At 36.4% G+C, this 24553-nt stretch overlaps 1 protein-coding gene across 6 annotated transcripts in view; it reads right to left on the reverse strand.

Moving 5' to 3' along the window:
* Positions 1-24553, reverse strand: part of ZDHHC21 (zinc finger DHHC-type palmitoyltransferase 21) — a 52478-nt gene that overhangs the window by 14631 nt on the left and 13294 nt on the right. For all 6 annotated transcript variants that reach the window (XM_036331184.1, XM_036331188.1, XM_036331182.1 and 3 more), the window contains 3 exons: positions 24211-24309; positions 20373-20484; positions 17016-17154 (listed from right to left, as the gene is read on the reverse strand). In XM_036331184.1, coding sequence (XP_036187077.1) covers positions 17016-17154; positions 20373-20484; positions 24211-24309 — 350 coding nt within the window. The remainder of the gene's footprint in view (positions 1-17015; positions 17155-20372; positions 20485-24210; positions 24310-24553) is intronic.

The following is a 24553-nucleotide window of genomic DNA, read 5'->3' on the forward strand; positions in this document are numbered from 1 at the left end:
CCTCTTCTCCCAGTGAAAAGGAGTTAAAAAATTTTTGCCAATTAGAATTTGTAAGTGTAGGGATGAAGATGAGACTAAAATTTCTGCTTATACTATCATTTATTCATTTGGTTATACATTTATATTTGAAAGTACTTATAAAAGATACTTTAATTTAATTTGCAATTGCTGTTTTGTGTTCCACATTTACACACACATGGCCACAGTGTGAGTCTGTTAGCAGTTCTCCAGAGCACAGCACCTTTACTTCCATCTTACTTGTGTGTGTGTGGGGGGGGGGGGGGGGGGTTTTTTTTTTTTTGATATAGGATTCTTTTAATCCAAAAATTGGCTTGGGAAAATTTATCACAAAAACCCATTTACTATTCAAGATCTTGACTACACAATTAGTGTTGTGGCCGAATTGTCTCTCCTAACACAATTCAGAATGCCATTGTATTTGGAGACATGGCCTTTAAAGTGGCGACTAAGTTAAAACGAGGCCTTCAAGGGGAGCACTAATCCAATCTGACTGGTGTCCTTACAAGAAGAGGAAATTTAGAAACAGAGACGCCAGGAATGCTCACGCACAGAGGAAGGACTATGTGAGGACACAGCGACCAGGTGGCCACCTACAAGCCAAGGAGAAAGGCCTCCAGAGAAACCAAACCTGCTGACACCTTGATCTTGGACTTCCAGCCTCCAGAACTGTGAGAAAATGAATTTCTGTGGTTTAAGCCTCCCAGTCTCTGGTATTTTGTTCTGACAGCCCTAGCAAACTAACATAATAACTATTTGTTTTCATTTCTTCTCATTTGTTAAGAAATGTGCTTCTATTCAGATAAATGCATAAAACATAAGTTCAGGTTAGAGAAAAGTGATGCCACCGTTTCAAGAATGAGGACATGTGAAACCACATAGAGGCTTTCCTCTGCATTCCTTCCCCATCACTCTCCCTCATCCCTACCCTAAAGGGAAAGGTTACTGATTCATTCTTCATACATTTTGGATACTACAATGTTATAGCTGCATATTGCAAATATCTTTTCCTATTCTGAGTCTACCTTTTCACTGTCTTTACGGCATCTTTTAATAACCTCAAGTTTCTCACTTTAATACAGTCCAATTTATCAATCTTTTCCTCTAGTGCTTTTTATTTCCTGTTTAAGAAATCTTTCCCAACCTGCAGGTAATGAAGACATTGTCCTATGTTAACTTCTACAGCCTTTGAAAACTTTATAGTTTTACCTTCCACTTTTAGGCCAATAACCTACCTAAGGTGATGTTTACACTTTTGAGCAGTGAAACACAAGGGTCTCAATTTATCTTTACTATGTGGAAACCCAGTTGTTCAGGTCAGATTATTTAAAAAGCTGCCCTTCCCTCAGAGATCACAGGTCAAGCATCCATACATGCATGAGTCTGATGTGGGCTCTTTCTTCTGTTCTCTTGGTTGGTTTGTTTATCCCTATACAAATGACACATATCTTAGTTACTATGGCTTTGTAATAACACTCCATACCTAGCAAACCAAGTCATCCCATCTTGTTCTTTTTCAAGAATGTCTTGGTTATTCTAAATAAATTATATTTCCATAAATTTTTTAAATTAGATTTTTAAGTTCTAACACACAATCAGACATGCACACAAAAACAACAATATCTCCATGAAGCTTCACAATTTCCCCCTAGAGATCTTGTACTTTCTCTGTCAGGAATATTTCAGGAACTTCCTGTTTCTTGATTCTATTATAAATGGCCTTGCTATTAATTTCATTTTCTAAAGAAGTGCCTGTTAGCACACAGAAATAGAATTTTTTTAAAGTACTGATTTGTAGTCACACTTCTTAAACATTCTAAAAAATCCAAGAAGACCTAAGGATAAATCATTTACATAATCATATCATCTAAGAGTAATGAGAGTTTTATTTCTTTCAGAAGTTATACTTTTTTTATTTCTCTTGCCTCACTTCACTGGCTAGAATTCTTAGCACTATGTTTATTAACAATGGTGATAGGGGGCTTAGTGGGATCAATGTCTTCATTTATTATAAGGTTTCGGTGCTCCATTTGTCACTAAAAGTACAGACATATTGAAACACAGAATTGGCAATTGTTTGAACAGGGTATTCTTAAACTGTTTTCCCCCCTACAAATATAAAATAAGTATATATCTGACCTTATTCCTTCCAAGCCAAAAAAATAAATAAATAAAGGGGGGGAGGGGAGTGAAATGTTACCAAGAGACAATCTCACTAGCATTTCGGGATACATTAACAAAAAGCCAAATTAACGTCATACTAGCATTAAATATAACTTTCATTTCGTATTCACCTTAAATCCACACTATTCTTGGCTATTCTTGCCTACTCTTATCAAAAATCCAAAATGTTAAATACATATTTCAGAAATCATAGCCATTCTAAAGTAACCACGATGAATAAATGACCTTAGATACCAAAAAAGAAAAGAAAAAACCCAAAGGATATTGAGTAAAGCCTAAATATTTTTACAAATAGCAATAATAACAGAAGTATTCAGTATACATTAAGATTGATTATATAAAATATTAAAATAAACTATAAAGGGATTTATCAATATGCAAGCTATCTGCAACCAGGTCTAGCTATTTCTATTCTTTATTAGCCAAAAAACTAGGCAAATAATTCTGTGACATGGTTAGATATCTGACATCAAATCCCTAGCAACACTATTAGATATGAACTCATTGGAATAACAATAATGTATCTTCCTAGCTGAAAAGCTGGCTGGTCTGCTAAATAAACATTATTTATTTTCCTCTTTTGAATATTGGCAGCATGTCCTTTATTGAAATTCTCTCCCTTCCTTCCTCCTTCTGTCACTCTCCCCATAACATTAAATGCAGTTAGTATATTAGTTTTTGGACCTTACATAAAAGTAGGTATAAGATAATCAATTAGAAATTATCTGAATCTATTTCATCTAAAAAAAATTGAAAAGACGTAACTTTAGAACTAAAGTGGTATGCCATAAATGGTTAGCTGCATAATCTCTACATTAACAGCCACAATTAATTCTTTTTAAAAATCTCATTTTCTCATGTGGAAAGATAGTATTGCCTACAATATGTGACTGCCAGCAGGTACATATTTTGACAATATTTTTAACCTACTAAAATGCCTTTATAAGGTGTTTATCTTGTAAAGTTTACCTTTGTATTAGATAAAGTAGTAAAGATTGGTCACCTCAATAAAAAATGAAAGCAGCAAAGTATAAATGTGGCAATCAGGAGCTTTCTCTGAGGCGCAGATTTTGTGCTGCTCGGGCATTTTCTAATTGTTTTTAAAAGAGCACTGCTACAATAATATAGGTAAAGAAGTTGCCCAGGGAGGATAAATACCACATGAGCTCACTCATTTGTGGAATATAATGAACAACATAAACTGATGAACAAGGACTGACCCAGAGACGGAGAGGCATTGATTGGACTGCCGGGCCTTGGAGAGAAGGTAGGGGAGGGTGGAGGTAAGGGGGAAAGATCAACCAAAGGACTTATATGCAAGCATATAGGCCTAACCAATGGACACAGACAACAGGGGGGTGAGGGCAACAGGGGGGATGGGGGGGAGGTAGGGGGTAACGTGGGGATAAGGACACATATGTAATATCTTAATCAATAAAATATATTAAAAAAAAAAGAAGTTGCCCAGGGGGAAATGCAAAAAGTGGAATAGCAACTTGGTACAATTGAAAGAACAGTAACTTAGAGAAAAAAAGAAATGGGCCTAATAACACCTCTGCCTAGTGAAAATTCTCTGATTAAACAAATTATTGGACCTCTTTGAATCTCAATCACATACATGTACAATAGGAGCCTACTACTTATCCTCAGGAATATTTTAAGTAAGTCGGCATTTTTCACTCATCAAAGGCTTACAAATCCAGAATAATATAAGGTAAAAATTCTGAAATGTATGACTAGTGAAATAGTTACAGAACAACACATTAATTAATGAATTTTAGAAAGTATATTCTTTAAGTATAGTGATACCTTCCTTCACATTTAATTAAAAAGCTATACATTTCTGCCCTAGCCAGTGTGGCTCAGTGGTGGAGCACTGGCCCTGTGCACCGAAGGATCAAGAGTTCAATTCCCAGTAAGGGCACATACCTGGGTTATGGGTTTGTTCCCCAGCCCGATTGGGGTGCATAAAGGAGGCAACTAATTGATGTGTCTCTCTCACATCAATATTTTTCTCTCTTTCCTGCTCCCTCCCTTCCACTCTCTCTAAAAATAATAATAATAAAAATCAATGGAAAAATATCTTCAGTTGAGGATTACTAACAACAAAAATCTCATGGTTGATGAGTCTGTCATTTAAAAAGAACAAAACAAAAGAAAAACTTTAGCCTTAGCCAATTTGGCTCAGTGGATAGAGTGTCAGCCTGCGGACCAAAGGGTCACAGGTTTGATTCCAGTTAAGAGCACATACATGGGTTGCAGGCTCCTCCCTGGCCTGGGCTCTGGTTGGGGCTCATGTAAGAGGGCAACCATTGATAGTTTCTCTCACATCAATATTTCTCTGTCTTTTCCTCTCTCTTCCACTCTCTTCAAAAATCAAAGGAAAAATATCCTCGGATGAGGACTAAAAAACAAACAAAAAAACTTTAAATTTCTAAATTGGTTTTGGTAAACAATTAGCATGCAATAAAGTGGAATACACTATTATAATTTAAAAATATATCAAGAGACCAGGCACTTGCTTATAAACACTTAAGACAACTATGTGAAAAATAAACAAATATGGACCTTGATCAAGGAAAATTCATTTCTTTAATATCCATCTCTTTTATTTATTGAAAATGCCAAATCACTCTCCAAATGACAGGTTTCTGAAATCTTCAAAATGATTTTCCTACCAATAACTAAGCAAGACATTAGTTTCAGGAGAGGTTGTATAAGTGAAATTTAACATTATATTGGCATTACACATGCAAACGATAGTCAAACTAATTTAACACATTATCTGAAAAACTTTTCCAATTATCTCAAAGCGTATACTCTTTATTGATTTTAAAGTCTGGTTTCTAACAAAAATATTTAATTTATCCCATTTATTTAGAAAGACACCTATACCTGAGTTTCTGAAATTTTTGTACATATGAATGAATTTTTGTCTTATTATTGAGAATTTTGAGGTATTTTTAAGGTACTATTTATAAAGAAAATCGTAATACTAATTCTCCTTAGGTTCGTAGGCCTCTTTTAGTAGAAGACAGAATGTATATAATATTTACAGCTTAAAAATAAATCCTTATTTTGGGCATTGATTCATGATGAATAAATTCCTTATCTCAATACCTGCTACTACCTCTTTCCATCATTAAAGGATATATTAAAGTATCTCCTCAAAATTTCACATGGCAAAAACATATATATCCTTAAAAATCCATGATAGGTAGATATTTTAAAAGTACATATTAAGAAGAAATCTAGCCGCCGAAACCGGTTTGGCTCAGTGGATAGAGCGTCGGCCTGCGGACTGAGGGGTCCCAGGTTCGATTCCGGTCAAGGGCATGTACCTGGGTTGCGGGCACATCCCCAGTGGGAGATGTGCAGGAGGCAGCTGATCGATGTTTCTCTCTCATCGATGTTTCTAACTCTCTATCTCTCTCCCTTCCTCTCTGTAAAAAATCAATAAAATATATTTAAAAAAAAAAAAAAGAAAGAAATCTAACAAAGCATTATGATAGGTAGATATTTTAAAAGTACATATTAAGAAGAAATCTAACAAAGCATTATGATAGGTAGATATTTTAAACGTACATATTAAGAAGAAATCTAACAAAGCATTATGATAGGTAGATATTTTAAAAGTACATATTAAGAAGAAATCTAACAAAGCATTATGATAGGTAGATATTTTAAAAGTACATATTAAGAAGAAATCTAAAAAAGCATTAAGTTACTCTAAAAACAGTGGGGCAGTTGCAAAGCAATTAAAACAATTCAGCATAGAAAGAACTCGCCTGAAGAGAAAATGCTGAGACAGACCTAGAAGAAAATCAAGGGTCCCACACCCTCCTTTCCCAGAGCCTGTGAACAGCCTGCTTTCTTTCAACTTTCTGTTTCCCATGAGCCTAACCAGAATGTACCAGTTTTCTACTGAATACAGGTTAAGTGTCATTACAACAAAGGTTAAAGGGCAACTCATTTTTTTCTTTTGTTTAATGAATAAACATGTTCACCTTAAAACAAAAGTAAAATTCGAGTTAACACTTTCTTTTCCCATCTAGACAATAAGCACTCTGGTTTAGAATTTAGAGATGGGCTACAAAAGATACTATGCTGCCATCTACCTACCTGAAAGGGTATAAAGAAAAATGTAGACCAAAGCTTTCCCTTCCCCTGGCTGACAGAAAAATACAGGGTCAAAGTCTATGGCACGCTCTAATTGTACTATTACTGCCACAAGAAAGATGTACACTAATCATTAATACAATCTCCAAAGATAGCTAGGGACATTGGGGATCTTTATGCCATATCCCAAATAATGAAAAGAGTAACAGGAGAATGAATAAGATTTCTAACACTAAGCCAACTTTACAAACAAAGCAAAGGGCTGAATAGAGTATTTTGGTCGTTTCATAGAAAAATGACAGAGACACAGGCAATGACTCAGAAAAAAGTGTATGGGGCAGGATTGTTTGAAGACTATTCCAATATAAAAATGTATTTTATTTTTGTTTGTTAATCCTCACCCGAGGATATTTTTCCATTTATTTTTAGAGAGAGTGGAAGAGAGAGGGAAAGACAGAAAGAAACATCAATGTGAGAGAAACACATCAATTGGCTGCCTCCTGCACAAGCCCTGACCAGGGCCTAGGCAGGGGAGGAGCCTGCAACCAAGGTACATGCCCTTGACTGGAATCGAACCCAGGACTCTTTAGTCCACAGGCCGACTCTCTATCCACTGAGCCAAACTGGCTAGAGCTTAAAATTTATTTTTAAAAATGTTAATGGTGATGTTTGTACTGAAATTACTGATAATTTTTTTGCTACCTTTATATAAATACAATAAATGCCATCCTCAAAAGAATTGCTACTATAAACACAATGTTCTATTATTTAGTCTTAGAAATATATGCTACAGTATTATAGAACAGATCTGATCTTAAAACCAGTTACTCCAAGTATTGTCTCAAGCCTCTTATTGTCCCCTTATCCGGCAACAACTTCCTTCATGTCTCCATTTGGCTAATCTCTGCCTATACTATAAAGTCCATCACAAGCCTCATTCCCTACAGAACAACAGTTCTCAACCCTGATGGCCAGAGAATACTGCTCCGCACCACTCCCCAGGGTACTATTTACAGACTCTGACTGAGTGCTGCCTCCCGGAGTTGTAAAGTTAGGCAGCACTGCTTAGAATCTCTTGGGAAGAAACGTTTAAACAAAACGTTAGTGCCAATGACACCTATGAGGGAAGAGATTGTATGAGACTAACCCTCCCAATAAGAACAGTACTAAAAGCCAGATAAAATCTATTGAAAAATAAACTGCTTGACTGAAGACACTGGAAAATAGCCAAACTAACTAGGCCTTAAAGGGCCAAGATCCCTGAGAGAGTAAAAATGCATTAAGGTGATTCATACATTCTGCACTGCTTTATTACCTTAACGTACCTGGCAATTCATAAGCGGTACTTATGAAAGATTGAGTAAAAATGGAGGCTCAGAGCTCTCTCCACTATCACAGAGCTGGGAAAATAAGAAGGCACAACCTACATTAACCACCTATGTTTTTTAGCTGACAGTCCTGAAGGACTACGTTATAGGAGAAAAGGCAAAGTGAAACGAGTCTTTCACGAAAACAAAACCCAGTAAGCATAATTCCTTACAAAATCTCAATAAATGCAATAAATGGCATCATCAAAAGAACTGCGGTATTAAGACCAATGTTGTTATTTAGCTTTAGAAGTGTTTGTTATATATACACTGTTGACTGAATCAAGATGAACTTTCTCCTACTGCTTGTCCAAAAAAAAGTTGTAAACTAGAAAAAGAAGAATCAAGCCAAAAATTAGAAAGAAATGACTAAGAGCAGAAGTAAATAAAATAGACTTAAAAAATGAGAAATAAAGGAAACTAAAAGCTGGGTTTTTTAAAAGATAAACAAAATAGACAAACATTTAGCTACCCTCACTCAAAAAGAAAGAGAGAACTCAAATAAATGAAATAAAAAATGAAAAGGAGACATTACAAATGATACCATACAAATACAAAGGATTATAAAAGACTACCATGAAAATTACATACAAATAAGTTGGACAGAAGAAATGAATAAATTCCTAGAAACATGAAAGCCATCAAGACCAAATCATAAAGAAACAGCAAATTTAAACAGACCAATTACTAAGGAGACTGAATCAATTACCAAAAACCTCCCAAAAAAGAAAAGTATAGGACCAGATGGCTTTATTGGTCAATTCTACCAAACATTTAAAGAAGAATTAACACCAATCCTCATTAAACTTTTCAAAAAAATTAAAGAGGAAATACTTCCATAATCATGTTATAAGGCCAGTATTTACCTAATACCAAACCTACATAAGAGAAGAAAATAGAGGCAACATTCCTGATGAACAGAGAGGCAAAAATCTAAAATATATCAGCAAGTCACATTCAACAACACATTAAAAGAATCATATACCATGATCAAGTGGGATTTAATTCCAAAGACGCAAAGATGCTTTAACACCTGCAAACCAAGCAATGTGATTTACTACAGTCACAAAATGGAAGACAAAAATCATATAATCACCTCAACAGATGCAAAAATAGCACTTAATGAAATTCAACATCCATTTATGACAAAACTCTCAAAAAACTGGGTATACCAGGAACATACTTCAACGTAATAAAGGTTAGATATGACAAGCTCACAGAAGCCTCATACTTAATGGTGGAAAGGCCAAAAGCTTTTTTTTCTAAAATCAGGAAAAGACAAGGGTAAGGGTGCCCACTTTCACCACTTTTATTCAACATAGTATTGGAAGTCAAAGCAATTAGGCAAGAAAAAAATATAAAAGGCCTCCATATTAGAAAGGAAAAAATAAAATTATTTCTATTTATAGATGACATATTGTATAGAAAAAAAAGATTCTACCAAAAAATTTTTAGCACTAGTAAAAAAATTCAGTAAAGTTACAGAAGACAGAATAAATACACAAATATCAGTTGCATTTCTATGCACTAGTAACTATGAGAAAGAAATATTAAGACAACAATCCTGTTTTCAAATAAATCAAAAGGAATAAAATACTTATGAATAACTTTACCCAGAAGGTGATAGATCAGTACAGTGAAACCTATAAGATATTGATGGAAAAAAAATGAAGATACTAATAAATGAAAAGCTATTCCATGGATTATATTAAATACTAGGGGTCCAATGCATGAATTCGTGCTCCTTGAAAGGAACTGTGGACCGCGAGGCTGCAGTAGGCACAGGGGCTGCAGGGAACAGGGAGAGGTTGTTAAAAGGGTAGTACAGTAAGGTCTGAGGATCTAATGTAAAACATGGTGACCATAGTTCATAACACTGTATTGTAAAATTAAAATTTGCTAAGAGAGTAGAACTCAAATGGTCTCACCAAATTAATTAATTGGATGTCTTAACTGGATGAAGGAATCCTTTCACAGTGTATATGTATATCAAATCACCATTATGTACAATTTAAATGTTTATATTTGTAGGTCAATTGTACCTCAATAAAGTTGAAATAAAATAAATAATTAACTAAATCATAAAAGCAGTCAAAGAAAAGATACATTACTTCAATGAAGTAACAATAAGACTAACAACAAATTTTACAATAGAAATAACGGAAACTATGAAACAATGGGATAACACCTTTAATAACAAAAAGTAACTCCACGCGCTATAATTCTACTTCAAGCAAATAAGCCCTTCAGAAATAAAATAGAAATAAAAACATTTTCAGGTGAACCAAACTAGGAAAATGTGGTCCAGCAGGTTTGCACCAATAGGCAGAAAACATACTTCCAGAAAGAAGTTAGATATTTATGAAGAACTAGGAGAAGCATTGATATTTGGATAACTCTAATGAAAATTGACTTCATATAACATATGCATTATAGCACATAATATGTAAACAACAATAATATCTTGTGTCTTTTAGTTCTACATTTATATTATACCCCAAATTAATAACAGAAAAAATACTTTACTACAGATAAAGAGGCATAATTTATAATGATACCAGAGTCAATCCATCCAATCCAGATATTCTAATATAGCTTTAAATTATCAACATCTAAATCAATAAAATGACTAGAATTTATTTCAAAGAATATTAAGTGCCTTTTGAACATTTGGTTTGCTTCAGATCGTTGGGAATTTGGGGATATATAAATTATAAAATATGGTCTCCAGGCTTAATTATATAATAACTAGAGGCCCGGTGCACAAAAATTTGTGCACTCGGGGGGGGGGGGGGGGAAGGGGGAGTCCCTCAGCCCGGCCTGTGCCCTCTCGCAGTCTGGGACCCCTCGGGAGATAACGGCCTGCTGGCTTAGGACTGCTCCCGGGTGGCAGAGGGCAGGCCCAATCCCTAGGTGCAGCCCCTGGTCGGGCTCAGAGCAGGGCTGATTGGGGAGTTGGGGCGCCGACCCTGTCATGCACAGAGCAGGGCGGATCGGGAGGTTGCGATGCCACCCTCAGTCACGATCAGGGTAGGGCTGATTGGGGGGTTGGGGCACCACCCCCTGTCACACTCAAGGCAGGGTCGATGGGCAGGTTGCGGCGCGACCCCGTCACGCACAGAGCAGGGCCATTCAGGGGGTTGGGGAGCTCTCCCCTTTCACACACAGAGCAGGGCCCATCAGGGGGTTGGGAAGCTCCCCCCTGTCACGCACAGAGCAGGGCCGATCAGGGGGTTGGGGAGCTCCCCCGTCACTCACAGAGTAGGGCCGATAAGGGAGTTGGGGCACTGCCCCGTCACACACAGAGCAGGGCGGATCAGGGGGTTGGGGCGCCACACCCTGTCACACTCAGGGCAGGGCCGATGAGGAGGTTATGGCTCTACCCCGTCACACAAAGAGCAGGGCCCATGGGGGGGGGGGGGGGGGGAGATGGGACGCTGCCCTCTATCACCCACAGAGCAGGGCCGATCAGGGGGTTGGGGCGCCGCCACTCTCACACTCAGGGCAGGGCCAATGGGGAGGTTATGGCTCTACCCTGTCACACACAGAGCAGGGCGGATCAGGGGGTTGGGGCGCCGCACCCTGTCACACACACAGCAGGGCGGATCAGGGGGTTGGGGCACCGCAGCCTGTCACACACAGAGCCACAGGGCAATCAGGGGGTTTGGGTGCTGCCCCCTGTCACGCTGATCCCGGTGCCGGGAGGCCTCGCGGCTCCACTGATCCCGGTGCTGGGAGGCATATTACCCTTTTACTATATAGGATAGAAGCCTGGTGCATGGGTGGGGCTGGCTGGTTTGCCCTGAAGGGTGTCCTGGATCAGGGTGGGGGTCCCCACTGGGGTGCCTGGCCAGCCTGGGTGAGGGGATGATGGCTGTTTGCAGCTGGTCACACACCCTTCAGGGTGGGGGTCCCCACTGGAGTGCCTGGCCAGTCTGGGTGAGGGGCTGAGGGCTGTTTTCAGGCTGGGGGGTGACTGAAGCTCCCAACCGCTCCTTTTTTTTTTTTTTTTATTCTGGGCCAGCTTTAGCTCTGAGGCTCCAGCTCTTAGGCCTCTGCTGCTGAAAGCAGGTTTCTGGCCTTTGTTTACCTTCTGTATTTGAAACAATGTTGCAATCCTGCTGGCTGAAGCCCGGCGACTAAAGCAGGTTTCTGGGGTTTTGTTTAGCTTCTATATTTGTAACATAGTTGCTTAGAGTTGCAGCTCAGAGGCCAGCAGCGGCAGGCGGGGAACGTTGGAGTCCTCCGTCACTGAAGCAAGCAAGCCTCATGTTAGTTTCAAGCTGCCTGGCTGCCGGCCGCCATCTTGGCTGGCAGTTAATTTGCATACTGCCCTGATTAGACAAAGGGAAGGGTAGCGGTCGTACGCTAATTACCATGTTTCTCTTTTATTAGATAGGATTCTGGTCCTAGAATTTAGCTTTGCTCTAGTAAAGTAGTTTAGAAACAACAACAATAAACACTCTTTTTATGAATTTAACTTAGTCCAACAAAATTATCTTTTCTTATATTGGGCAACATATGGTAAACTTCTCCATATATCTAATTTGATAATATATGAATCACTTCATGATTCAGAGAATATATCATAAACAAGGTTAAAACATACTAAATTCTTCAATATGACTTTGGAAATGTCGTAACATAACCTCTTTGGGTTTCAATTTCATTATGTCTAACATGAAGGTAATTATGAAAGCACCCTACTTAATACAATAAGGATACTTGGTCTAGAGAACAATTCCTGCTCAACACTACTAGAATATCTCTGTCAATTTTTAATTAGAACTATTTATAATTTATTGCTTATTATTTAAGATGCTTATTAACAACCAACATGAGATAGCTAATTATTTGATTTCTATTTGATAAACCTATTGGTTAACGTTCTTACAATTTCTTAAAATTAAAAATCACCTGTATTGCTTCTATAATTGATTGCTTTAAGGAAAATATGATTTGAATTTTCAAAACCCAACTTATACTCATTTTATCGTTTCCTCCTAGATTTTTAATCTCTTAATAAACTTTTACTATGCTGCTAGTCTTCTATCAACATCCATTAAAAATGTAAATTGGAAACAGGAGAAACCAAGATGGCGGCATAGGTTAACGCTGGAGATTGCTGCCTCGAACAACCACTTCAAAAATACACCTAAAAGACAGAATGGACATCATCCAGAACCACAGGAAGGCTGGCTGAGTGGAAGTTCTACAACTAGGAGGAAAGACAATAGCATACCGAGACTCAGAGGAGGCGCAGTGCTGAAGTAAAATACTAAGGTGTGGAGGTGCATGCGGAGTGGGCTGTTGGCGGAGGGCGCGGTTGTCTGTTTCAATCAGGAGGGAGTCTCAAACTCTGAGCTCCAGATCCGGGTGAGTCTCTAGGGACCCAGACTCAAACGGGACTGTCTGGCTTCAGTCGGAACTCGAAGACAGCTTTCTCTCCGAGCTTTGCAGCGGTTGCTGGGACTCTGAGAGGCAGAGCCCTTGGGGACGGGACTGAGAGCAGCCATAACTGCTCACTCCCCACCCCAACCCCCCCGACCTGTAGATCCCCCGGGACCTGCCCCGCCCAAGCCCTGCACAGAGGCATTTGTGGGATAGCCTTAGGCAAAAGCTAGATTAGCACCGCCCTAGAGATCCAGCACAGAAGTTATCCCACTGCAGACACAGCTGATTCTCATAGCCAGTCGGCCTGGAGGTCAAATCACCCCCAGTATTACCGACAACAATCAAGGCTTAACTACAACAAGACTGCGCACAAAGACCACAAGGGGGTGCACCAAGAAAGCATAAAAAATGCGGAGACAAAGAAACATGACACAAATGGAGGATATAGAGCTCAAAACCGCACTTTTAAGGTCTTTCAATAATTTTCTAGAAACTGCCGATAAACTTAATGAGATCTACAAGAAATCTAATGAGAGCCTGGATGTTGTGATAAAGAACCAACTAGAAATTAAGCATACACTGACTGAAATAAAGAATATTATACAGACACCCAACAGCAGACCAGAGGAGCACAAGAATCAAGTCAAAGATTTGAAAAGCGAAGAAGCAAAAAACACCCAACTGGAAAAGCAAAATGAAAATGAATCCGAAAATACGAAGATAGTGTAAGGAGCCTCTGGGACAGCTTCAAGCGTACCAACATCAGAATTATAGGGGTGCCAGAAGATGAGAGAGAGCAAGATATTGAAAACCTATTTGAAGAAATAATGACAGAAAACTTCCCCTACCTAGTGAAAGAAATAGACTTACAGGTCCAGGAAGTGCAGAGAACCCCAAACAAAAGGAATCCAAAGAGGACCACACCAAGACACATCATAATTAAAATGCCAAGAGCAAAAGACAAAGAGAGAATCTTAAAAGCAGCAAGAGAAAGAAAGTCAGTTACCTACAAGGGAGTACCCATACGACTGTCAGCGGATTTCTCAACAGAAACTTTGCAGGCCAGAAGGGAGTGGCAAGAAATATTCAAAGTGATGAATGCCAAGAACCTACAACCAAGATTACTTTATCCAGCAAAGCTATCATTCAGAATTGAAGGTCAGATAAAGAGCTTCACAGATAAGGAAAAGCTAAAGGAGTTCATCACCACCAAACCAGGATTCTATGAAATGCTGAAAGGTATCCTTTAAGAAGAGGAAGAAGAAGAAAAAGGTAAAGATACAAATTATGAACAACAAATATGCATCTATCAACAAGTGAATCTAATAATCAAGTGAATAAATGATCTGATGGACAGAATGAACTGGTGATTATAATAGAATCAGGGACATAGAAAGGGAATGGACTGACTATTCTTGGGGGGGAAAGGGGTGTGGGAGATGCGGGAAGAGACAGGACAAAAATCGTGCACCTATGGATGAGGACAGTGGGTGGGGATTGAGGGCGGAGGGTGGGGTGGGAACTGGGAGGAGGGGATTTATGGGGGGGGAAAAGAGGAACAAATGTAATAATCTGAACAATAAAGATTTAATTTTTTCAAAAAATGTAAATTGGTAGTAATAATTTTTCCAGAGTTTCTACCTTTCATTTGGAGAGAAAATTGTATTTTGTAATTTCAAATGTCTAATCCTTCAATTGAGTATTACCACTCTATTATTATTTGGTATTGGAATTTCTTTAGTCTTTGGTAAATTTTCCAGTAATGTTTTTAAACAGCCTAAAAATAAGCCAAAGATAAATTGTCCCTTCCTTCTGAGAGCTTTCACCAAAATCAAATGCAACATAAATTAAATGTATATTATATACAAGGTACTTTTACATGTGTTATCTTATTTAATCTCATAATAATTTACATTTTTCAGAAAAAAAACATTGCAAGTTCAGGAAGATTAAACGATGTGTCAAAGGTTATACATATAATAAGAAATGCCAGGCACTGATCCTAGGTATATCTGTTTACGAAGCCAAGATCATTCCACTACGAGGGGTTGGCAAACTCAGTTTAAAGATCCAAATAACTGCCCTGGCCAGTGTGGGCTCAGTTGGTTGGAGCATTGTGCAGTATATCAAAAGGTCATGGGTTGATTCCAGATCAGGGCACATACCAGGTTGTGGGTTTAATCCTGGTCATGGTGCATACAGGAAGCAACTGATCAATGTTTTTCACTCTCTCCATCCCTACCTACCGTCCTCTGTCTTTCTCTCCCTTCTCCCTCCCTTTCTCTCTAAAATCAATAAAATGGAACATTTTTTTAAAAAAATAGGTAGAGGGTCTAATTTAACCCAAGGCCCATAGTTTGACAATTCTCCAAGATAATACAATGCATTCCCTCCTAGAGAATTTCTATTAGCTTTTCATTAACAGCAATAAATTTTCTCTCTCACTATTAAAAAAATTATGACCTTAATCTTACTGGGCAATTTTATTTTAATGCTTTCCTTATTAGGCTCAATTATTTGAAACAGGTTACTCTTGGGAAACTATGTACAACCTTTTACAAAGTCTAAATACAGTACCAATCATATCAGAAATTATTCTACAAATAAGATGAAATATTCCTAAAACTATATATAGTACTGGTATACACAAAATACTTAGTGTGAAAATATCAATATTTAAAGTTCCCATACTGAACTTTTTTCAGTTACTTGTATATAATTGCAGTGGTTCAATTATCTATATTTAATAAGCATAATCACAGCCCAGAAACAGTAACAAATGTCCTTTTAATTACATAAAATAATATGTACAAGAAATATAAATATATAGAACTTAAAGACCTTCTCTCCCTTATTCCAAAATTTAATTATGTGTACCATCACTGAACTTGTTATTTTTAATATAAAAGATTTAAATAATATAAATGAGAAAAATTTCCTATCAAGATTTTTCTATCTTCCTCTCTCCTCCCCTTTCTTCCTCACATGCACATTTGCACACCTGTGCATTCTCTCTCTCTCTCTCTCTCTCACACACACACACAATTATTTTAAAAACACAATCAAAGTCTAAGTGACATACAATATGAGACTCAAAAACCAGCTCTATAAGAAAGCACACAAGGTAAGATTCAGAAAACACAAAATCAGGTTCAAATCCCAGCTCTCCAACTAAAACCAGTTGAATAATCACTTCTTAGCTTTGTGCCTTTAACAACTACTAATTAAAAGTCTGTTAGTCTACTTCCTCATCTATGAAAGTGGGCAAAAACTGAACTCACCTCAAGTAGTGGTTATGAGTATTAGAGTAAGAACTAAAATGACAAGCCATAACATAGTGTTGATATATATAGTCAAGGGCTTAAAACTCCTAGTTGCAGCTATTACCAATACCAACACCCCTGACACTATTTTGGGCAAGGATTATTAACATCTGTTGTATTTCCTCTACAAAGCAAGATAAGTGCTGTCTTTCCTCAAATGATATATATAACAACTTTTTGAAGCATCCTACAAATTCTTATAATTATTACATTATATATTGTTCAAAGTTAGGGGGAAAAGTTTTTTTCTCAATCATTTAAAGTTCCTTTGAAAAACTTTAAAATATTAAAGTCTAGTTTTAATTCCTGAAAAGAAACAAGTGTTTCTCATTATTGTAGATATTTTAAACCAAAACATATACTGTATATCAAAAGATCTATTACATTGCTTTTTAAAGAAAGTCATTCAACACTAATAATCATAAATGGATCTGGTTAAAAGGTAATGTCCGATTAGGGTCTACTTTCTCAATCCCAATATATCTTAAAATCCATTAATTTTGGGTTTATTTTTATTGCTTTTGTTTTCAATCTTCTGAACATAAAGGAAACCTGTTAATAACTGTATGCTATAGCTGCTCTAATATTAGTGAATATAAACATTTCTTACCAAGTTACGCTTTTTTAATGGAAGAAAGTAATAATAGTGGCAGAAAGAAAACATCAGTGCATAGCAAGTAAGAAGTTCAGTGTAGAAACACAATTGCAGAAAAAGCCAATGATTATCTTCACCAACACAATTGTTAATCCTGAAGAGAGAAAAATAAAAAGAAATTAAACTTTAATAAGATGTTAATTTCAGAATTGGTAAAAATAAACACAAAAGAACTTCCTATATGGGTAACTTCACGGAGACAAACTAACATCACTCAAACCTAAAAGCAAACAGTACATCGGAAAAGACATAATATCTGTAAAGCACTTTGTACTTTACAAAGGAAGTCCATATATATGATCCTTCTTTAACTCAGAACCACCCCGTGAGGCAGGAAGAGCAGATGCAAGAACAGGAACAAAGGAGTTCAACTTGCCAGAGCTGTACAGTTAGAGCTTAAGACACTTGCCAAAGCAAGTGCAGTTAGCGATGAAGAAAACAAGAACCTTCTCCTATACAGTGCTCTTCTATGAAGCATTCTAGCTTCGAGAGCAATTTGAATGATGTGAAGTAAAATAACTTAATCCTGCCACTCTGACATAACTGCGAAGCATTCACTATTCTTCTTACTTTTAAAAGCTACCCTTGGCTGCTAAAAATAGACATATATCCAAAACTACTTACAGATTCTTAGAGCTACTGAACATAAACACAATAGTGAACCATAACTAGGAAAGACAATTAATGTCATAATCCCATAAATTTCAAAGCTAATGCAAGCTAAATGTTTTATTGTTTCAAAATTTATTGTACCCAAATTTTCAAAATATTTTACAATGCCAGGAGAAAACCCTAGTTCAGAACTATAAGTTACCCTGTACAAATGTTTTTATTTCAATATATTATACTGGCACTGTTTTGTGGTGTGCTTTTTTAGAAGAATGTTTTTTAGTTTTTGTTGTTGTTGTTTTGGTATATATTTTTATTGATTTTGGAGAGAGGAAGGGAGAAGGAGAGAAAGACAGAATAATCAATGATGAGAATCATTGATCGGCTGCCTCCTGCACACCCACTACTGGGATTGAGCCTGCAACCCAGGCATGTGCCCTTGATAGGAATCGAACCCGGGACCCTTCAGTCCTCAGGCCAAAGCTCTATCCACTGAGTCAAACCAGCCAGGGCACTGGCACTGTCTTTAAAAAACTATAGAATAGGTTCAATTCCTAACTAAAATTGTTGTTTTAAAAGTGTGTTGTTAAAGTATTTTTAAAATCAGATATAGAACTGAACAGAAAACCTTGCAGAGGCATTCCTTAGACTTAAGAGCTCATTCTTTGTTAATAAGAAAATGTCTTGTGTTTTGTTACAAGCAGGGCTATCAAAAAGTGTTTATATATGCATTCTTCAACAGAGACTGCTTGAAAGATGACGTTTCCTTGTCCTATCCTTCCTGTGCCCCTAAATTTGAGAACAACTGCTATGATACTGGCATTTTTCTTAACCAGAGAGCTTTAAGAAGCACTAAGGTTCTTAGTTTATAGGTATAAGAGTTCTCTTGGTAACAATTATACTACATAGAAAAAGTGATCAGATCCAGATCAGAGAAAATCTTATGGTGACTTGAGAATGACCTCCAAATCTAAAGCTTTAGGCAGTTAGAACAATGCCGCTTCTGAAAATAACAAAAATTCTCTATTCTTCCAATTTACACTGTATAGTTTCCCTCACTCTGAGTATCTCAACAACATTCTATTAGGAAATTAAATCATGAAAATCCTTAAATCTATTCAGGCCCCTGGTCTACCCTCCTTTCCTATCTTCCAACTCTTTCTTCTTCCACTCTTCTTCCCAATATTCTGAGAAGTTGCCTAAATTGGGAGCAAGAGGCCTAGAAACAGAGAACTCACCACAATCTTTTGAGTTTAGGCTAAACAGCACTTTATTTTGTCACTGAGTGAATCTTTATTCTTTAAAAATAAATAAAAAATATCACTAATCTCTATAGTACCAAAATATTTCCTTATTCACTGTTTATGTTTTTAAGTTTAAACTATATTGCATTCTTTTAAAAGGAAGTATCGATATCCAACTGTGTATGAACATTTATTATATTTTTAGTTAATCAGAAACGTTGCTCTAAAAAGTGTATAAAATTGAGTTTTTCAGTGTGATTAACACTTACCAGTTTACCTAGCTTTTATTAATCTATTATTATAATTATAAAGAGATCACTGAATTATAGAAAACACTTGAGGATTAACCTGTATAAATTCTAGGCACATTTTTAAAGACCAACTATGTGTTACAAACTATATTATCTTATTGATGAAATATATATAGTAACAAAGTGCTTTTATCTAAAAGTGCTTTTTATCTACTTAAATAATCAGTTTATAGTAAAACCCAAATTTCCACTAAAACCTTGCTAATAACTTGTGCTATCAAAATAAGTTATCAACAAATAAGGGAAACTCTAAATTGATTAGCATTACTAGACAAAGCTAAACACTTCCCTCGAGTCAACTTTAGATATAAGCAGTTATAAATTTAACAAGCCTGCTATACAGTTAACTTTGTACATATGCATGCATGTATGTACAAACATAAACATAGATGTAGAGATATGTTTATAGAGTGCTACAATACACCAGTTTAAATATTTATACTGCTATCCCACGCTAGAAAAACATTTAAATACAATACCTTGTTCACAGATTTTTGTGACAGCTTTGAAATGAGATACAATGCAGAATTCTCTCAGCATTTGTTTTAAAAATTCTATTTTTCAAGTAAATATTTTCTTTAAATATTACAAGAGAGCCCCCTATTGACCAAAAATGTTGGCAGTTTAGCAGAATTAGCTGATTTCCACTTACACACATCCAGCGTGTATGTAATGTTAATACCTAAAACGCATAATACTGAAAAAGGCTTAAAGGGAGAGGAATGAGGTCAGGGTACCTGAAATGTATTATTCTTTAAACAAATGGAAAGGGAAATATAAACAATGGGATGTATACGGTTTATTACAGTTAAAAACAATAAGAGCTACTATTTAAGTACTTTCTAAGTTTCAGACACTGTACCAAATGTTTTACATACATGCCTCATTTAATATAACCACATTATTCCTTTGTATATTTGGCTGCATGTTAATTCTTAGCTTTCTACTAGAATATTTTCTTGTTAGAAAAGATAGGATCTCTGTGGGGAAAAATGATTTTGGGAGTTCACAGAACCATATCAAAAATGAATGCTTATTAAAAGATGTTTTTAAACTACATCACCTTCATGTAACTTTTGTTTAAACCTGCTAAGTACTACAATTTAGTTTTACTAGTTTTTTCTAAAAGTGAATTATTTATTTCTTACCATGGACAGTGATGATCCATTCTCCTAACACAGTGGCCGCAGCGGCTGCAGTGGTGGGAACGCTTTGGTCTCATCAAATTACACTTGTTACATAATTCCCAGAACTCCCTTTCTAGAGAAAAAAATTAAAATCCATTTAATGAAGGTAAATGAGTAATGTTGAAATTTAGCAACAATTGTTTAGAGATTTTATAGAAAGTATTCAATATATAGGTCTAAGAAATTTTTCCTCTAGTCTCCAGTATTTCACATAAATGTTGTTACTCTGTTTTATGATGTCTGATTTTGTATGTTTCTAATTTTAAATACTATAAAAAAATAAGACACTATTATTAGTCAAACTAAGGAATAGAAAACAACGTATTTGGGTTTGGGACATATTGCTACAAGTAAAATTCAATGATAAAACTCTAAAATACAACCAAATTATTAAAACAGAATTTTATTTAAACAAATTTCTAGAAATTTTGTTATCTAAAGGCTCTAATAAAGGAATAATGGTGAGTTCTGGTTTCATGGATTAATAAATCAAAATCAATCCTACAATATCATTAGAGAAACAGAGATTGCATTCCCAACCCTCAAACCATTTTATTTTCTCATATTAACGAGTACACTGGGGAAAGTTTATGGGGGGGATTTGGAAAAGATTTTCAGATGGGTTTAGGAGGTTATTAGAATAGTTTCAACCTACATATCTGTAACTCATGTCTTAGTCTGCTCCCTTTCCTTCTTCAGGTGTATGCATGTGCAAATGGGACCTGATGGCCAATATATTCTGATGTCTGATAACTACCTACAATACTTTGGACCAGTCATCTCCAAATGTAAAATCAAAGCCGATGGGAGAGAAAATCCAACTGCTACTTTATGGTAACTATAAACAAATTAAAAACTCACAAATATATCTTTAAGAAGAAAAATCAAAACCTAAAACTAATCAGAGAGAAAAAGACAAACTCCACAAATGACTGAGATTTTTAATATAAGTAAACAGCATCACTTTTTTTTTTATTTGTAAGAGAATATTTATTTGGTAAATCATAGAGGTAGAAAGCTAATTCCTAGGAGAAATGGACTTAGGATACAAGTTACCTGGAAGGGCCCTTGGAGCTTGGAAGTGAGGAAGCTAATGGTAATGGGCCTGGGACAGGGAGGGGGAAGAGGGAAGAGAAAGGGAAAGGCAAGGGCGTGCTCCCGAGGGAGAGCACACTGTGAAGATTTTAGGGGAGGTCCCATGGGAAGATCTCAATAGAATATTCAGCAGTTTTCCAGGTGAGCATAGCACTGTTTAACATGGATCCTTATTAATGCTGTAAATACATGAATGAATATAAAACAAGGTTTTATTTTGTTTTGTTTATCCCTCGGAAAGGAAGGAAGCACCTTCTGTTCTAGTCTTAAAAGACTCGAATTGTTAAGGGGCCCTCTCTCAATTACTGCATTTCAAATCTCAACGTAATGTTTTGGGGAAAAATATAATTTAAAACTACTAAAATCAATACAAGGTTTAGGTCTTAATAGTGGTTTCCTGACAGAAATGGTTGCCAATGTAGGAAATAAATGTTAGTAAGTCTCCTACAGATCACCTTTAAAAAGCAATATAAGCCCTGGCCAGGTGGCTCAGTTGGTTGGAGCATTGTCCAATACAACAAAAGGTTGCGGGTTCTATTCCCAGTCAGGGCACATGCCTTGGTTTCGGGTTCCATCCGCAGTTGGGAAACCTATGGGAGGCAACTGACTGGTGTTTCTCTCTCATATCGATAGTTCTCACTCTTTCTCCCTTCTGCTCTTTCTAAAAAGTAATAAAAAAAGCATATCCTGATGTGAGGATTAAAAATAAAAATTTAAAATAGAAAAAGCAATATAAGCCTTGGCTGGTGTGTCCAGAGGTTAGAGCACCAGCCACACACCAAAGGGTCATGGGTTCGATTTCTGGTCAAGGGCACATACCTGGATTGCAGGTTTGATCCCTGGCCCCAGTTGGGTGCATGAAGGAGGCAACCAACCAACGTATTTCTCTCACATCAATGTTTCTCTCTCTCTCTCTTCCCCGCCCCTTCTACTCTATCTAAATATTAATAGAAAAAAATATCCTCAAGTGAGGATTAACAAAAATAACAATAATAAAATAAAACAACATAAGAGGGAGGAAAAAGGCAAAACTATGAGTGAATACATGACCCTCAGCATTAACAGCATGGGTTAAATTTCAAGGGACAATATTAGACAAATTTAAAACATGATATATTTTTTAAAACTTAGAAGGAAGATTTTGTTCTCTAACCATATGTCAAAAAGTAGCTGTAGTGATGACAAAAAACAGTAAAGTCAAAATTACTAGTTAAGAAACAGCTTGATGATGAAATGTTCTAAGACTGATTGTGGTGACAGTTGCATAACTGTGAATATACTAAAAGCCACTAAAGTGTATAATTTAAATGGATAAATTATATTGCATATGAATTATACTCAATAAAGCTATTTTAAAAAGTTAAGAGATTGAATAAAATCATTTCATGAAATTTGAAAGTGACAAAAGTAATATTTCTGTATTTCAGACATGTGTGAATAATTTGAATAATATAAATAGCATTTAATTATTTCACTTGACTATTTTATCTGCATGCTGAAAAGCTTGTAAAATCAAATTCTGGGGCCCAGACAGCCTGGCTCAGTGGTTGAGCATGACCTTTGAACCAGGAGGTCACGATTTTTTTTCATCCACATTTAAAGCCATAGTAAAAGCTAGTGAAACAAGGATCTGTGCCTCAAATCTTTCTGTAATATTCTGCCATGTGACCTATAAAGCATAATCTATGCTTCTGGTCACGCAGGCTACCTACCTCATACAATTACCCTGAGGATTATATGACATGAGATAGATATCAAGAGGCTTTGAAAACATTAAAATATGATAAATGAACATATCTTTTTTATTGGACAGAAATCTTCTGAACTTAGTGAAGAAAAATAGGCCAAATGTCAATGGGACCAGATATAATGCAGATATCCAAATAGTCAGCAAGATGGTATCCTCCGTTGCTACAGTCTATACGCTAAAGGTAACAATGTGGTTTCATGATTCAATTAGGCCCATAGATATTAATCTGCTTGGTATTCATTTTAAAACAATTTTTTAAAATTTTTTTTAAATGTATTTCTTTATTGATTTCAGAGAGGAAGGGAGAAGGAGTGAGAGAAACATCAATGATGAGAGAGAATCATTGATCGGCTGCCTCCTGCATACCCCCTACTGGGATCTAGCCCGCAACCCAGGCATGTGCCCTTGGCCGGAATCGAACCTAGGACCCATTGGTCCGCAGGCTGACGCTCTATCCACTGAGTCAAGCCGGCTAGGGCGATTTTTAAAAATTTTTAACTAGTTGCCAATTTTGCTTAATCATGAAATTTTTCATAAAAATTTTATTATTAAGTAAAAATACTAATTTCTCAAATAATTATATACCACTCAAAAAATATTTACCCAGTATTTACTAAGTGACAGAGACTGTTCCAGGCACTGAGGATACAGCACTGAACAAATGAAGAAAACGAAACAACAAATCTTCACCCTCAGCGAGGTCATACAGATCGAGGGTGGGAGGAGAGAGAAACCAATACACAAACTGAAAGAGAGAGCCAAGGAGAGGGCTATGAGGAGTCAACTGGGATTTGCAATTTTAAATAGAGAACTCTAGAAAGGAAACATCTGAGAAAAAACTTGAAAGCTGTAATAGATGTCATGTATAACTAATGCATACTAAAGGCAATAAATACATTGATAAAAAGAGTAATTCTGGAAAAGTAAAACTGATAAATCTGAAGAGTGCCATACCTCCATGTGGGATCTTAGGGTTTTCAGGGAGTCTTCCTGGATCAGTTATTGAGGCCCTTACTAAGGCAACCAGACAAAATATGGCAATGCCATAGAATACTAGAAGATAAGGGAAAAGAAAAGGAAAGGGGTAGGAGAAGAGCAAAGGGAAAGGGAAGGGAAAGAAAAAAAATTAGTCACTTACTCTTAGACACATTTTTAACAACAAGCATATTTAAAGTATAACTGCATATTTTAATTAATAGCATCCAGATAAATAATTTTCAAAAGATGGAAAAATTGAACAATTAATTCACTTGATTCATCAAATAATACTGCCAAGAGGACTATCTTAAGTATACCA

Source organism: Myotis myotis, unplaced genomic scaffold (assembly GCF_014108235.1).
Source record: "Myotis myotis isolate mMyoMyo1 unplaced genomic scaffold, mMyoMyo1.p scaffold_m19_p_12, whole genome shotgun sequence".
Lineage (NCBI taxonomy): Eukaryota > Metazoa > Chordata > Mammalia > Chiroptera > Vespertilionidae > Myotis > Myotis myotis.